This window comes from Medicago sativa, chromosome 5 (genome assembly GCF_051527215.1).
Source record: "Medicago sativa cultivar Bolivia chromosome 5, Bolivia_mono, whole genome shotgun sequence".
NCBI classification, from domain to species: Eukaryota; Viridiplantae; Streptophyta; class Magnoliopsida; order Fabales; family Fabaceae; genus Medicago; species Medicago sativa.
In genome coordinates, this window is record NC_140753.1 from 66,293,833 (window position 1) to 66,308,633 (window position 14,801).

Here is a 14,801-nt window from a genome sequence, read left to right on the forward strand (position 1 = left end):
AAAAGCATTTCTTAAAAAGTTATAATAAATATTTTAATTTTAAGCTAGCTTAATAAATATTGATCTATAATATTTTTAATTTTATTTGTACAAATTATTAATAAAAAGTATAAATTATTGAACCAATCAAAATATCATCATGCAACCCATAAAGGATTAAGTTAGACCAATAAATTGACGATAAAAGTAAAAATTGGCTTAAATATATGATTGGTTTTTACCTATGAAGCCCGATTACTGATACGGGTGCGGGTACGATACGATACGGATACGCGAATACACGCAATTTTTAAAATTTAGATATGATACGGCTAAGATACGTTAACAAATTTTTTATACTAAAACTATGCATGTAAAATACTTGAAGAAATAAACATTGATTACTCTTGATTATTATACTATTATAAAAATAATACATTCGATCAAAATAAAAAATGTAAAGTTTTCTTATAAACTATATTATATTTTCATTCATATGTTAAGATATCAATAGAAGCATCATTAAATTGAGATATCAAGAGAAACATCATTAAAAAAACTCTTCGCAAATTTTGTCTAATGTTGATTAGTTGTACTTTGTTTATATGGCCAAAGTTACATTGATTTCATAGTTTCATTTTTCTTTTTTTGAAAGATGATTCAATAGTTTCATGTTAGGTGGCATTTAGCATGGGAAAGGGTTAGAGTTTCCCACCATGGGAAAGTAAATATTGACCATTAGATAAAGTAGAGAACATGGTTTTATCATAGACACTCAACACCAAATCATTTTTCACACTCATCAATCACCACGAACTGTCTCAACTCTCTTTCTTCCTCTCCTCCTCGTGAAACTAAAAATATGGATCTTTTCTCAAAAGCTTAGGAAGCTATCAAAGACAAAAAGCCAAGAATTGTTTCTCTTCAAAACAAACCAAGAATGGATTGCTTGTCTTGACAATCGCCAATCACCACCAAATCTTATGCTTGCTTAACAACATCTTTCAAATTTCAATTGATAAAAAATTCACAGATCCAGAAAAATCATGAAACTAACATAAGGACTCAAAATCTCAAGAGAATTGCGTTCAACACAGTCCCCGTTAACAAAGCTTGTAACTTTTCTTAAATTCTAATTGAAATTTCTTCTATGATGTTATGTTTTAATTTTTATTTATGTTTGTTTTTTTGTGACTGTGGAGAGAAACTGATGCCCATGGAAATTTTTTGTTTAATGATTTAGGTTCATCATTTTAATTCTGAAATTTTGCCATTAAAATTTAAAGAATGGTTTTTGAAAAATCTATTTTTTTGTCACCGATAATGGTTTGAAGGAGAGGAAGAAGAAGAGGAAAATATTTGGTGTTGAGTGTCTATGATAAAATCATGTTCTCTACTTTATCTAATGGTCAATATTTACTTTCCCATGGTGGGAAACTCTTTCCCTTTCCCATGCTAAATGCCACCTTCATGTTATTGTCCTTTTTTGTTTTGAAAATATTATTTACTCTTTTTCTTTTTTGACCGATTTGAATTGTTGACCAGATGAATATAGATTAATTATATTTACTATTTTATATTCATATTAAAGGAAATAATTTATATTTAACATATCAATAAAAAAAAAGTATTCAATGGTCAAGGCAGGTTCTCCATTTATAAATGTCATTGGGAAAAGAAAAAAAATAACAAAGAACTCATAATCTATGAGCAAGATGAACACAAGGAACTTTACTACTCTTAGATTGGCATTCTTATTTGCTTTCTTCATCGTTGCATCAGGTTTGAAATCAACGAGTGAATTTTTCATAGATATCAAGTTGTGATTTTTTATTTATATTTTTTTTATGAAATATCATGTTATATGATTTACTATTTACCAAATCACCCTTTAAATCTTTCATATATATACATAGTATCTTCAATTTAGCCCCTAAACCAACAAACACCAAATAAATTTTGAACACTCACCAATTTAACCATTGTTGTCAAAATGTTAAAGATTAACTAATGGATTTTCATATATTTTAGAGACTAAATTTATGGTTTATTGACTTATGCCATGTATATTCATCACAAGCAAAATTGTAATGTTATTCTTTTTTATTATTATTTTCTGTATTGTGATATTCTTTTGTTGTATATGTATGTAGATTTATGCATGAAATCAGAAGCACAACATCCAATTGTGAGCTGGCCCTGTGTATCACCAAAACCATGCAAAGTTAGCGGCACTTTTACTTGCCCATGTATTAATAATCAATGTCGGTGTGGAAAACCTCCTTTAGATGATAACAATTCTATTCCATCCTCCTCAATTGCAAATTGAGTAATGAGATATATATTGTGTGGCAATCATAGTGTATGAATAAAAATGTAATAAAAGGTTGATATTGATATGATAAGAAAAGATTTCATCTTATTTTATTTTTAAACTTTATCTTATGAATGTTTTGAAAGCTTTTTTTACCCTTTTCTTTCTGTTATAAATCATGTGCCTAATTTGAATGTGCAAATAGGCTTCGTGAAGATGTCACCAAGATGGTCATAAGAGAGAGAACAAATTAACTAAATGTTGAGATATATGGTGAAAACTTTTTTACTTGGATGATCCAACACATACAGAGGTCTAAGACAAATATTAATACAAGATATATTTTTTTAATAATAATTAATACGGGATATGTAGACTAGAATAGTATTTTAATAAAATTACCAAATTTTGATTTGCTATTTTTTTAGGAGAAATTTTGATTTACTATTATGTGTAATCGATTTCGTGCAATATTACTTTTCCTTCAAAAACAAATCTTTTGGTGAGACAACATAATTTTACATATAATATCATTAATTTTAAAATAGTAGATTATGAAGCCTTTTTTTGGTCAAGTAGCCTAGTGTGGTGTTTGGGGTTCGGACAAATTATGAAGCCATTTTATTAAGTAAAAATTTATATATTTGGTAAATAAAACAATTGCTTCGGTGTCTCATTCCTATTTTTCACGAACAAAGGGCATGTCGAGAGCTTTATATGCTTTAGTGCGTGAGTTAAGCACTGGATTATGGGACAGGTAAATACCATAAAGGAGCTTAGGGTGTCAAATGCAAAACCAAGCCAGCGTAGGAGACTGAATCCACATCAATTATGCCGTAACCAACGACATATTGCAAATGAGAAATGTTATGGTGACACTTTTTCAGGTGTCCAACAGAGAATAGGAAAGAAAAGGAAAAATAAAATATGCAGGTAAACAAACTATGGTGTCTGTGTTGTGTCTAATATTTTGTGTTCGATTATCATAACTGAATAAAAAACCATGGGTTGTTGAAATAACAGTTCTTGACTTCTTCACTTCATATGAACCAAATTCAGGGGTCTTTTCTAGGAAGGACAAATCTGTGTCAAACAATGATGACTCAACCAATCACTTGTTCCCAATGTTAAATGAAGTTATATCTCAGCTCAAAAACTAGTTTTCTCACTAGTTCAGTTTTGATCGCAATGTAACTCAACCAAGGAAATATCTCAAGTCCTTAACTATTAACTGAATGAAATACCATAGCTTTTTTATTTTATAAATCTAAACAAAACATTTAATTTAATAGTCCAAAATATAAATAATTTTTTTACTAACTTCACCCTATTTAATGATATCATTTCGAAAATACTCTTTAGACTTTAACTAACTAAAATTGTAAGATTTCAATAACCTATTACTCATTAAACAATTTAGTTTTAACCATCACATTTAATCGGGTACAAGTGCATAATAAAAAATGATAATGCAAACCTGAAATGAACAAAAGAAATCAGAATGTATGCTTGAGTAAATATTTAATTGGTGCAAAATTGTGGGTAACAAGTTATGTAATCAGTATGTTAACATAAACCTCATCCTTCTATAACCAACCCCAGAGAACATTCCAGTGAATTTAGCAAGTTATTAGGTCATCCCTAGGAGCAAAAATTTCCGTCAATTTATCACAAGAGAAGCCATCGTCATTTAGAAATTTAGAAATATATCACAGAATGACCTATATGTTATTTGCCTTTCATGATAGCAACCATAAAACGGCGCACGAACAGAAGCTAACTGGATTAATCTCAATGTTAAAGCAGCCTTAGGCACTGTCAGATTCATTTCCTGAATCAATATTCATCGGTTGTGGTTGAGCATTGTAGACAATCTTCTCATCCTCGTAACGTTTTTTATCAACACGAGCCTTTGCCTCGTATGGCTCCTTCTCCTCAGCTGTACATTCAACACACAGAAATGACAACTTAGTAACACATGATAGGATTTTATCAGTGATCGGGAATGACATTATGCGAAAATGGAACTGCATATAAAATGAAACTACTGTCAAACAGCCATACCTGACATTTTTTTCCAGTTCTCTCCAAGTAATTTTGCCACATCCGTAAATGAAATCCCAGGATTAGCTTTCTTTATATTCTGTCATTAAAAAAAGAAAAAGCGTTTGAAATTTCTCCAATGGTTATAGACAATCTTGCAGAAGGGAAATGATCATTTCCACACACCCAAATCCAAAACGAAACCATTGGTATATATATAACATAAAACGCACCTCTCTTTCCATTTGAGAAAAGAACATGAATCCAGACATTCCCCTCTTGGGTGCATTTGGATCCTTTTTCTTCTTCTGTTTTTTCTTTTTGCCATCTTCATCTGCATCTTTTGATTTCTTCTTAGAAGTAGAAGTAGAAGCAGATGCCTTAGAAGACAGATCCTTCTTTGGTTCCTTTTTGGCAGGTTTCTGAAAATTGGCCATCATTAAGGCGTCAGGAATACCAAAGATGTAAAGAGTAGAGGTGAGGCATCACACGATAATAAAGGAACATAAAACATATCGCTTGCCTCTTTCTCATCACCACTTTGGCTAGCATCAGAATCATCTGCCCCAGAATCATCAGTAGGAGACCCTTCATCGTCCTTTTCGGCAACGAAGTCTTCATCCTGTAGATATTTTCCACCGATTAATATATACAAAAGCAAACAAGACTACCGAAAAATATTTCCACAGGGAACCCTGCCATAAGACATAGTAGTGTGCATGTAAGTCCAGAACAAATGCACACAACTATAATAATATGCAATACAGAAAACACAGGAAAGCGAAAAGGATAGATAATAAACAATAGTCTGGCTGCAAAACAGAAATGCAAGCCTGTGAATGCAACACAGAAATGTAAGCACACGTCAAACATCACTTCATGTTTTTTCCATGCTCAAATATTTTCCAATGTTGTTGGATATAAATTAATGTGATCCTTGTTTACTTAAATTAGAACGCAAATATACTAAATGCTACTCACGAACAAAATATGAGGATAAAAATTTAAAATTATATCAAATATAGATTAGGCACCTCCTCGTCACTTTCATCTTCACCAGCTTCATTTCTGATGCGCTCAAGATGTGGATCAACAGCATCATCATCATCACCCTCAAGAACCTTAGCCACACCAGTAGTTGGTTGGGCATCTCCTAAATGCATAATTTTCAAGCCCTTTGAACTGCATGTTCAGGTAAGGAATGAGTTGTTTATATGACAAACAACTAGTTGCCAAGTAAAATTTGGCAATGAGGTAACATTTACCTGATAAAACCATACAAATTGTGGTACTCGTTTCTCTGAATATTACGAAAGAGGTGCTCTTGGTCAGATTTTAGTCTGATAAGTAGGTCAAAATAATGCATATTTGACCCACCAGCAGCATGTCGCTCAAATTCCACATAGTCAATCTAGTCAGAAACAACGAAACAATCAAAACCTCTAGCAGGTGATATCATGCATGTCAACCAGTATTTAATATATGATAGTCAGTAAACAGAACTCAAATTTCACCTCTTCATGAGTAATAAGAGTGGGAGGTTTAGGTAGAAAGAAGAAGCTCTTCTCAAGGGGATACAAAATTCCATCTTCAGCTTTCAGAGATGATTTCACTGCATAACCATCTTGACAACTCCTAAATTTTCCAGGCTTAGTAACTTTGGCCCCAGACAAGCCACGTAATACTGTGGTGAACACTTCATGGATAAGCCCCTGATTATTGAATTGTAAATGAAACATATCAACTATTGCATTGCATCAGATGCAATATGCACAACCCACAGTACCAAATTTACACATCAATCAATCAACTAAAATTATGCTGTTTCTATTTTCCCAAGCATCCCTCAAGGAACAGCACCTCAGGGTTGTATATCAACAAATCAATAATCAACAGTTTAGGCAATACCTTATACGACAACTCCAATCTGTCTTTGTACTTAGAGTTATACAGATCTTCACTTAATGCCAATTCACTTTCAACCACATAATCAGTTTCGAACTATACAGAAATGAGCAAAACAATGTTAGCTTCAGAATAACGCAAAATATGTATCACCTAAATTAGTAAACCAGAAACCCATGAGAAATTACCTGCATCACAATATGAGGGTACAAAGTTTGTCCTTTTCGAATAGGGGGGTCGAGACTAATAACGACGAAGGTATGTGGCTGATTAGACTACAGATACATACAGCCAGTTGACAGGAGAAGTTGTCAGTATACTTAAAAAGTCCAGAGAAGAGCATCAATCTTAAGAAAGGTTGGCTGATAAACTATATTAATAGCTAATATGAAAACCAATATCAGTGAAATGAAAGCAATAGATCATAAAATAAACCTTAGGAAGTAAAAATAGTCGAACTACACTGCTATACTGGATTTTGAAATCATTAGCCTGTCCTTGAAGCCGCAAGAATGACAGGTGTAACTCGACACTATATCTTCCCCTGCAGAGTAACACAAATTTCTATCATTAGATATTTGATCTTTCTCTTGAAAGGTTGTAAATGAAATCAGAAGTATGTAAAGCAGTGATAAGAAACAGAAAATAGTTAAATGAACATGTCCGAGTATTTAAAATGTTACCTCGGTGTAAGGATTGCAATACCATCAAATGTAACAACAGCATCTTCACCTCCAACACCAACGTCGGCCACAGACATTATTTTATTACGGAAAACCTGATACGAAAAATATTATGCAAACTTAGCTTACATATAATTTATTAACATGAAATTTATTATTAACCTCGTGAACAAACTCACCTGAGCAGGTGGGCAATTTTCATCACCAACAAACTGGGTGTTGGAATTCGGTATATGGAAACTTATCTCCATCAACGAATCTTTCTGAGATCATATGAATAATATTAGACCATAAAAAATGCACACCCAAATTAACCACAGCCCACATTACTGTTCAAGTCCAATTTGGATAAGGAAGATTTTCTTTAGCCAGCTGCAAGCTGTTACAAACTGTACTCGTTAAAACTCAGAAGATTCTATAGATATACCTCATTGGCTCCAGTTGTGTCATCCACATGGAACTCCAAGATCACATCATTTTTCCCTTGAAGGTTAGTTTGTGAGACGTCCGCTAAAGGCACTTCGAAAGCTTGCTTTGAGCCAACCATGAAAGCCAGCATATTTCCTGAAATGGAAATATAAGGATAAGAATGACGACCAGTATTAGAACTTTATAAAAGTAGTAAAAAAATTCCATCAAACAAGCTCTCTCTGCTATGAAGAGAAAGACAGCATGTGGCTGGCAAGTGGCAACAAACAAGAATGAGAGGAAGGTCCTTGTTTGAAAAACCACAATCTTCAGTATAAGATGAATGGTATAAACTGAATATCTTAGTAGAGTGCTACCCCTTGCTGAAAATATCAGCATACCATGTTCTTGTGATGTTTACGTGTTATACAGAACACAGTGTGAAATATTTTTTTCTCTCAAAACAAATTTTCTCATAGTATAACAAGTAATGACGACAAAGAGAGATGTCTGATAAAGAAGCAAAGCATCAAGAGGAAAGATATCAATTTCACCACAATAGTCAGTTCATGTAAACATCACTGACCATTTAAATCAACTTCTCCCCAATTGCGCCCGCTAACAGAAAGTTGCTTCTCCTTTACACTTATTCCAAAGGTGTTTTGGAAAAAACTGGTCAAACTTACAACGTCCTGCAAAATAGAAAACATCAACATAAGAAATGGTATGTGATGCCAATGCCAATCTAAGTCCCAGTCATTAATATCTATATCTGTCAAAATGTTAATCAAAGGAACAAACATAAGAAATCAAACCAGATATTTGAATTCCTTAGTCTACATCAAATATATGTAATTGGACATTCAGGAAGGGCAGAAAGTAACCTGATCACGAAATCCAGTGAATTTGTAGAACAACCCTTCTTTGATCTGAACACCAAGTTGATTAGTCTTTGGAACCTTCATCCATGTCACGCTCACTATGTCAGCTTGGTCAACTTCAATTGATTTACCACCCCCCTGTCTCTTCCATAAAATTCCACCAGAATATATTTTTATCTGCCCCGGATTCTGCAACCCCGATCATATGAAGAGGTGTCAACAAAACAATCACTTTATTTAGCCACCTATTAACAAATTTACTAAAAACAAAAAACTCATTTTCCCCCCCAATTATCATAGTTCTTTTATAAACAATAACAGTGAAAATTGATAAATCATTGACATGGGACAAGCAATGCAACATTAAGTAAAGGCTATGCATATTCGACTCCTTCCTATGGATACTTAAATGAATTATACATAAAATAAAACCAAACGAAATCATTCAGTATGCTTGGTTGAGTAGGATTAAGATTGGAAGATAGAAAATTTGGAACAAAAATCACTTTGTTAGTCGGTATAACCAAAAACATGATCCGCCAAAAATGAATCTACCTTATCTTCAGTCATAGTTAAATAAATATTTTTAGAGTAAAAAATCTTTTTGGTCCCAAAATGTGTGAGACAATGCCGCAATATTAATTTTATGGACCAAACTGACTGATAGAAAATCCACTCGGAAACCAAACTAATTAACAAAAGACACATGCGAGAACCAAATTAACCAACAAAAAGACACATTGGAACATTGTTTCTATAATTTTAATAAATTCAAGTTCGATAGCGACACACCCGACACAATCAAGCATCAAAATAACCGTTTTCTACAATGCCATTTTTTCAGCTACTCAACAAAGCACACACATTGTTTTGATAGGAGAAACAAATAACACATACCCTAATTTTCCATAGTAGCGACTAAAAATCAAAATTTTGAAAATATTTACAAAACAAATAGATAATTAGAACGCTAATAACGATAATGATGATAATTAGGGTTTAACGATGAATAAAAGAGAACGAAAATAAAATAAATTAGGGTTATTTTTTAATTAGGAAAATTTTGAGTGATGCATGTAAAGTGAAATCGAGAAAACGAAAATGGAAGATTGTAGAGAGAGAGAGAGAGAGAGAGAGCTGACAGTGCCGCCACGGCCGCCGAGGGTGATATTGTTGAAGAGATGACCGTCTGTCATTGCCGCCTGATCGCAGGAATGAAAGAACGAAGGTTGGTTGGTTACCGCTCCGCTACACTCTTCTCTTGTCTCTTGTCGTAACTGAAAAAATGAAACTCAGAAATACAAATTTCGCACGTATTTATTTCACATTAATGGGCCCGGTCATCCTCCCCGGTTCGAATCCCGTGAATGCAAATCTTTCTTTGAGAATTACACAACTTTTTCACCATCTTCAAAATTTCAAAAATGTCCTTCAAGTTTTAAATTTTAAAATCCGAGTGGTGAAAATTTTATTTTTGCACTTTAAAATTAAAAAATCTGAACAGTGGAAAACCTCATTTTTACAAAAAAACAATCAAGCTTTATTTCATTATTATGTGGGGTCGGCTAAATGGAAAATCTCATTTTAGATTATAAAATTAAAAAATTCAACGGAAATTTCGGAATTTACAAGGGTTGTGAGAAGCATGGAGATGAGAAAAGAATTTCTCTAAATCTTTTGCCACCCTACGTGGTTTTACCGTCTCTAGATTATACATATATTCTATTCACACACAAAAGGGATAGTATATTTTCAACATACTCTTTAATATTCACTATTTTATTAAGTAAAATCTATACGGGTCATACCGTTTTATGTCAGATTCATTTTTAAAATGTGATATTCATATTTATTTTACCCAATAAAAAAGTATTTCCTCTTATCTCATATATAAGCAAACTTTTTTTCAAACTCATTGAATAACTTATTTATTTGATCTATAAGTCAGATACGTTAATTATTTAATGAATCTGAAAAAAGAATGTTCAGAACAATCCATACGTTTCTTTTAAGGAACTTCATATGTTTTCGTTCCTATGAAATTGCAAAGTTTCATTTTTCGTCTTCATGATAATCATATTTTTTTAATCCTTAAGTCAACATATATTTTTGAATGATTTTGTGCAAACATGTTTAAATCACTATAAAAAAGTTCGTAAAAAAAGTTTAAATTTAATTTTTTAGCTCTTGATTTTTGTTATTTTTATCTTGAGCTTTTAACGTTTAAAAAATGCATATCTAATTTGTCTCATGTTAAAAAAAAAAAATCTAAATTTTGTAGAAGGGCTTTTTATAATGTTATAAATATGCCTACAAAAATTTAATAGTTAAAAGATAATTAAACACATTTAATTTCAGCATGTATGCGCATGGAATAAAGCTACTTACAAGATAATTTTGTAGAGACTGGAATTGCTAACAAAAAATTTAGAGAGATCAAAGTTTCAAGGAAATTTTTAGAAGGATTAAAGTGAAGGTTGATATATTTAGATGGACTAAAAACATATTAACTCTGCTTCAAAAAATAAACATATTAACCCTAAAAAAATTCCAATTGTTGTCACATAAGTCACTCCTACGCATTTTATAATATGGGTTTAATATTATTTTTTTTAGGGAGGGTTTAATAAATTTTTGATCCTACAAATATAACGATTGAGTTTTAGTTTTTATACTCATTTTTTAGTCGCGTAGATACAAATTTATGTATTTATACTTTGTAGGTACTAAAAGAATATACCCATTGTTTAGACCAGCTAGTATTCTTTCTTTTATATATAAAAAAAATTATGGTTTTAGCCGAGCACGACAAGCAGTTGAATTGTGGTTTAGTCGAATATATAGTAGTTGAATGAAGGCTAGTCGAATTAAAGAAGTCGAATGTGAAATAGAAGAATCTTTATCAAGTTCACTAAGGTTCACAAAGACACTTTTGAGTTGACAATTTGAGAATTCAACTTGTGTTTGTGTTTGTAGTGTCACTAATTGAAACAACTATCCTCACAAAAGTATGATCTAAAGCAATAGTAGTGCACACGTGGAAAAGGAAAACAAAAAAGTTGTGAGATAGGGGAGAACGCGCCAAACTGGGAAGCCACATATGCCGGTCAACAGAAAGAAATATGTACTACCTATGAAAATAGCCAATTGAGACTAGATTTCGTAGGACACAATGTTTTAACCGGTCGGACTAACTTTTCATATAAATACCCAATCGTACTATTTAGCTAGACACACACACATGACATAATCAATTTCTTATATTTCAAAAATATGTACAGAAACTTATTTAAAGGTAAATTGTAACAATTAAAACTCATTAAATTTAATTAACTAAACCATATTTTAATGTGTGATACTTAGATACAATGTCGTTTATGCAGTTTTATAGTTCCTCTCATTAAAATACAAATTTTTTATCATTGAAACAATTTTTCACACTCTATAAATAATTTGTGACAGTGATCATCTATTTTAAGAGCATTTCTATTGATTATTTCTAAGGAAACTACTTTAGTTTCATGCACTCCTACCAACTGGTTCCCACAATGTCATGTTATATTTGTGCAACTCATAGTACATTTTACTTCAATGTTAAAAACTATGCAACTCTTAAGCAATTCACACTAGTTGTAACCTATGAAGCCCGGATACTCCAAAATGGTGCCGTATCCGTGTCGGATACGTATCGGATACCGATACTCCGCGGATACTCCCGGATACGTATCCCAGAAGTATCCGAATGATTTAATTTAATTTTTATTTAAAAATATATTGGATACCTTAAGGATACGTTAAGGATACTCCCGGATACGTATCCCATAAGTATACGAATGATTTAATTTAATTTAATTTAATTTTTATTTGAAATTTTTATTTGTATTTTGATCACAAGTATTAATTTTTGTAAATTGGGATCATTATATTGACCATTACTTGAAAAGGGTGACTATCTTCATACTACCTTAGTATCATCATGGTGCAGGTTGTTTATATGATATGTTTTGGTTTAAAGGATGCTATCTTAGTTGGTGAATGGTCCATTGTATTTTGACTTGGTGTAATTAGTTTTAAGATTTCACGCTATTTATTTTTTGTGCGTTTATGTCTAATATATATATATATATATATATATATATATATATATATTAAAAAAAATTGTAAACGTATCCAAGCCGTATCGTATCTTAAATTTCAAATTTTTGACGTATTCGCGTACCCGTATCGTATCGTACCCGTATCCGTATCCGTATCGGGGCTTCATAGGTTGTAACAAAAGGGAAGAAGCAATCCACAATTTTTATTTGCATGAACTACCATATCTTACTTACATATGCTACTTTAATAAAGTCTTTACAACTCACTTTTCCAGCTCACATTCTCCTCATGTTCAAAGTGAATATCAATAAAAAGTAGTGTATTTTTTTTTAGGTGGTCGGGGTTTAAACCTCAGACATTGCATATTTTATGCAATGTCCGTAACAACTGAGCTAAGCTTACGAGGACCAATAAAAAGTAGTGTCTAAAGAACTTGACCTAAGTTCTCTCCTAATTTATTTCATGAATATCGAGACAATAAAAACAGAATTACCTAGGGTTATACATAAGTTGGGTTGGACCGAGTATGGTTAAAACTGAGACCCAAACCATGTAGGGATATCTGAGTTTGGTCTAAAGAACTTGACCTAAGTTCTCTTCTAATTAATATTTCTTTTCTTATAAATAATTTACGGTAAATTTATCCAAAATATCTATAACCTACCGCCCCTTTCTTCGGCCATATCATGCAAGAAACGGGCCACTTAAGTTGTGAAAGGTGGCATTATAAAGTCATAATTTTTTCACCAAGAAAAACGTCATTAATTGTGTAGTAAAGTGGGCACTTAACCGCCCAAAGAAAAACATGCACTACAAATTAAATCTATTATTATATGCACCATGTAGGGAAATACTCCCTCCGTTTCAAAATATATGTCCAAGTCAACCACTTCACATATGCCAATGCACAATTTTGACCATTAATATCTTTAATTATCTAAAGTAAAAAATAAAAATTTAATATTTTAAAAATATTTGTCGAGACAAATCAAACAACATCTTACATGCTAATATTTGTATTTATAGATTAGTTAAAAAGTATGGTCAAAGTAAGTCAAGTGAATAGTGCACATTGCAAAAATTGGACATGTATTTTGAAACGGAGGGAGTATGTGTTATGTGTCATGGGTTGAAAATGGAGAGACATTAGTTGGATTAGTTCATTAGATTCATATATTAGATAATGTTGTCGGAACTTGAACGGAGATCGAAGAGGCGAGATTTCTTATGATTAGGAATGTCAATTATGGATATTCATTGGGTACGGATAGTATGATATTTGTCTCCGTCCCGTTGGATAAATATGATACTCGTGCCCGCCTCGTACCTACGTGGGTACCCACTATACGGGTAACCCGTGAGTATTGAGGTATCCACATGTATTCACGGATACTCGTGGATTTTTGAATTTATTTAAATTTTGGTACAAAGAAGAACTTTTTATAGTTACCGAAAAACTTCAATTTTTAAACATTCATACATAATTCATTCAAATTTCATAAATCATACCTAATCCATACAAATTCATGATTCTTACATAATCCATACAAATTCTTGAAGTAAAATAAAGGAATAAAAACATCCAAATTTCATATGCATTCCAAACTTCAATAACTTCATTTGACTTCCCAATTGTTGAAATAAAAGCATATAAATCCCAAATAAAAATCCAAATAACGAACATAACAATGATAATTGAAATAAAATCTTATAACATTTCATTTACTTAATTTATTATCGGGTACGGGTACCCGCGGACACTGGTATCGTTAAATCCGTGCCATATCCATAAAATAATAGGTAGTCAAACGCCCATTTATTATAGTCGTGGATACCCATTTAACAACCCGCTTCGTGCCCGTGGCGGATTTTATCCATGGATACCCGCGGGCATGGGTTTTTTCCCCACCTTTACTTATGATTTAATTGATTTAGCTGTAATTGAGATAACTAATAAATAAATAACCAAACTATAGTTTAAATCAATTATGTTGTTGAATAACTAGTAGACTTACGATTCCTTGGTCGGTCCGATTTTGATAAAGTGGATTTTTTTTTTTAAGATAGAGATTAAATTATTTATATATCAAGGATTGATTAGAAGACAAACAAATAACAAGCTACGCCGCTAGACCTTTTAAGATAGAGATGTTTTTTTTTTTTTTTGTCTTGCTAACGAGTGCCCTTAGGGAGCTCTTAAAGGTTTCTCAATTAAGAAATTATTATTTAAAAAAGTTTAACATTTCAATTTTCGATGCATTGAATGCATTATTTTTTTAAAAATTTACTATTTAAAGTTCTTAAAGAGTGCATTTAGGGCACTCATTAGATTTTTTTTTTTTTTAAGGAAAGATAGAAATGATATTATAAGCTCAATAATCAATCATCCGATTTCTCCAAAAATACAATGAAGTCAAGTCCAAATAGTTGGAAATAAAGAGCACTTAAAAAATGGTCGTTTATATGGAATAATAAAAAGATAAGTTGCCA

The 14,801-nt window shown here is 31.9% G+C and overlaps 1 protein-coding gene and 1 long non-coding RNA gene across 2 annotated transcripts; one reads left to right on the forward strand and one right to left on the reverse strand.

Annotated features, from left to right (window-relative positions):
- Window positions 1-1,648: 1,648 nt before the first annotated feature.
- On the forward strand, window positions 1,649-2,401 carry LOC146924142 (uncharacterized). Its single transcript, XR_015010958.1, has 2 exons — window positions 1,649-1,761; window positions 2,133-2,401. It is a non-coding gene; the product is annotated as an uncharacterized LOC146924142 (long non-coding RNA).
- A 1,388-nt stretch (window positions 2,402-3,789) lies between these two features.
- Window positions 3,790-9,512, reverse strand: LOC146924143 (FACT complex subunit SSRP1-like). The gene is made up of 16 exons (XM_085709168.1): window positions 9,356-9,512; window positions 8,217-8,402; window positions 7,919-8,024; window positions 7,352-7,488; window positions 7,104-7,187; window positions 6,925-7,019; window positions 6,677-6,785; window positions 6,430-6,516; window positions 6,245-6,337; window positions 5,851-6,048; window positions 5,602-5,747; window positions 5,371-5,518; window positions 4,860-4,958; window positions 4,570-4,758; window positions 4,358-4,436; window positions 3,790-4,232 (listed from the first exon to the last, which is right to left on the reverse strand). The coding sequence occupies exons 1-16, from the start codon at window positions 9,407-9,409 to the stop codon at window positions 4,102-4,104; spliced, it is 1,941 nt and encodes a 646-aa protein (XP_085565294.1). The 5' UTR covers window positions 9,410-9,512; the 3' UTR covers window positions 3,790-4,101.
- Window positions 9,513-14,801: the final 5,289 nt, after the last annotated feature.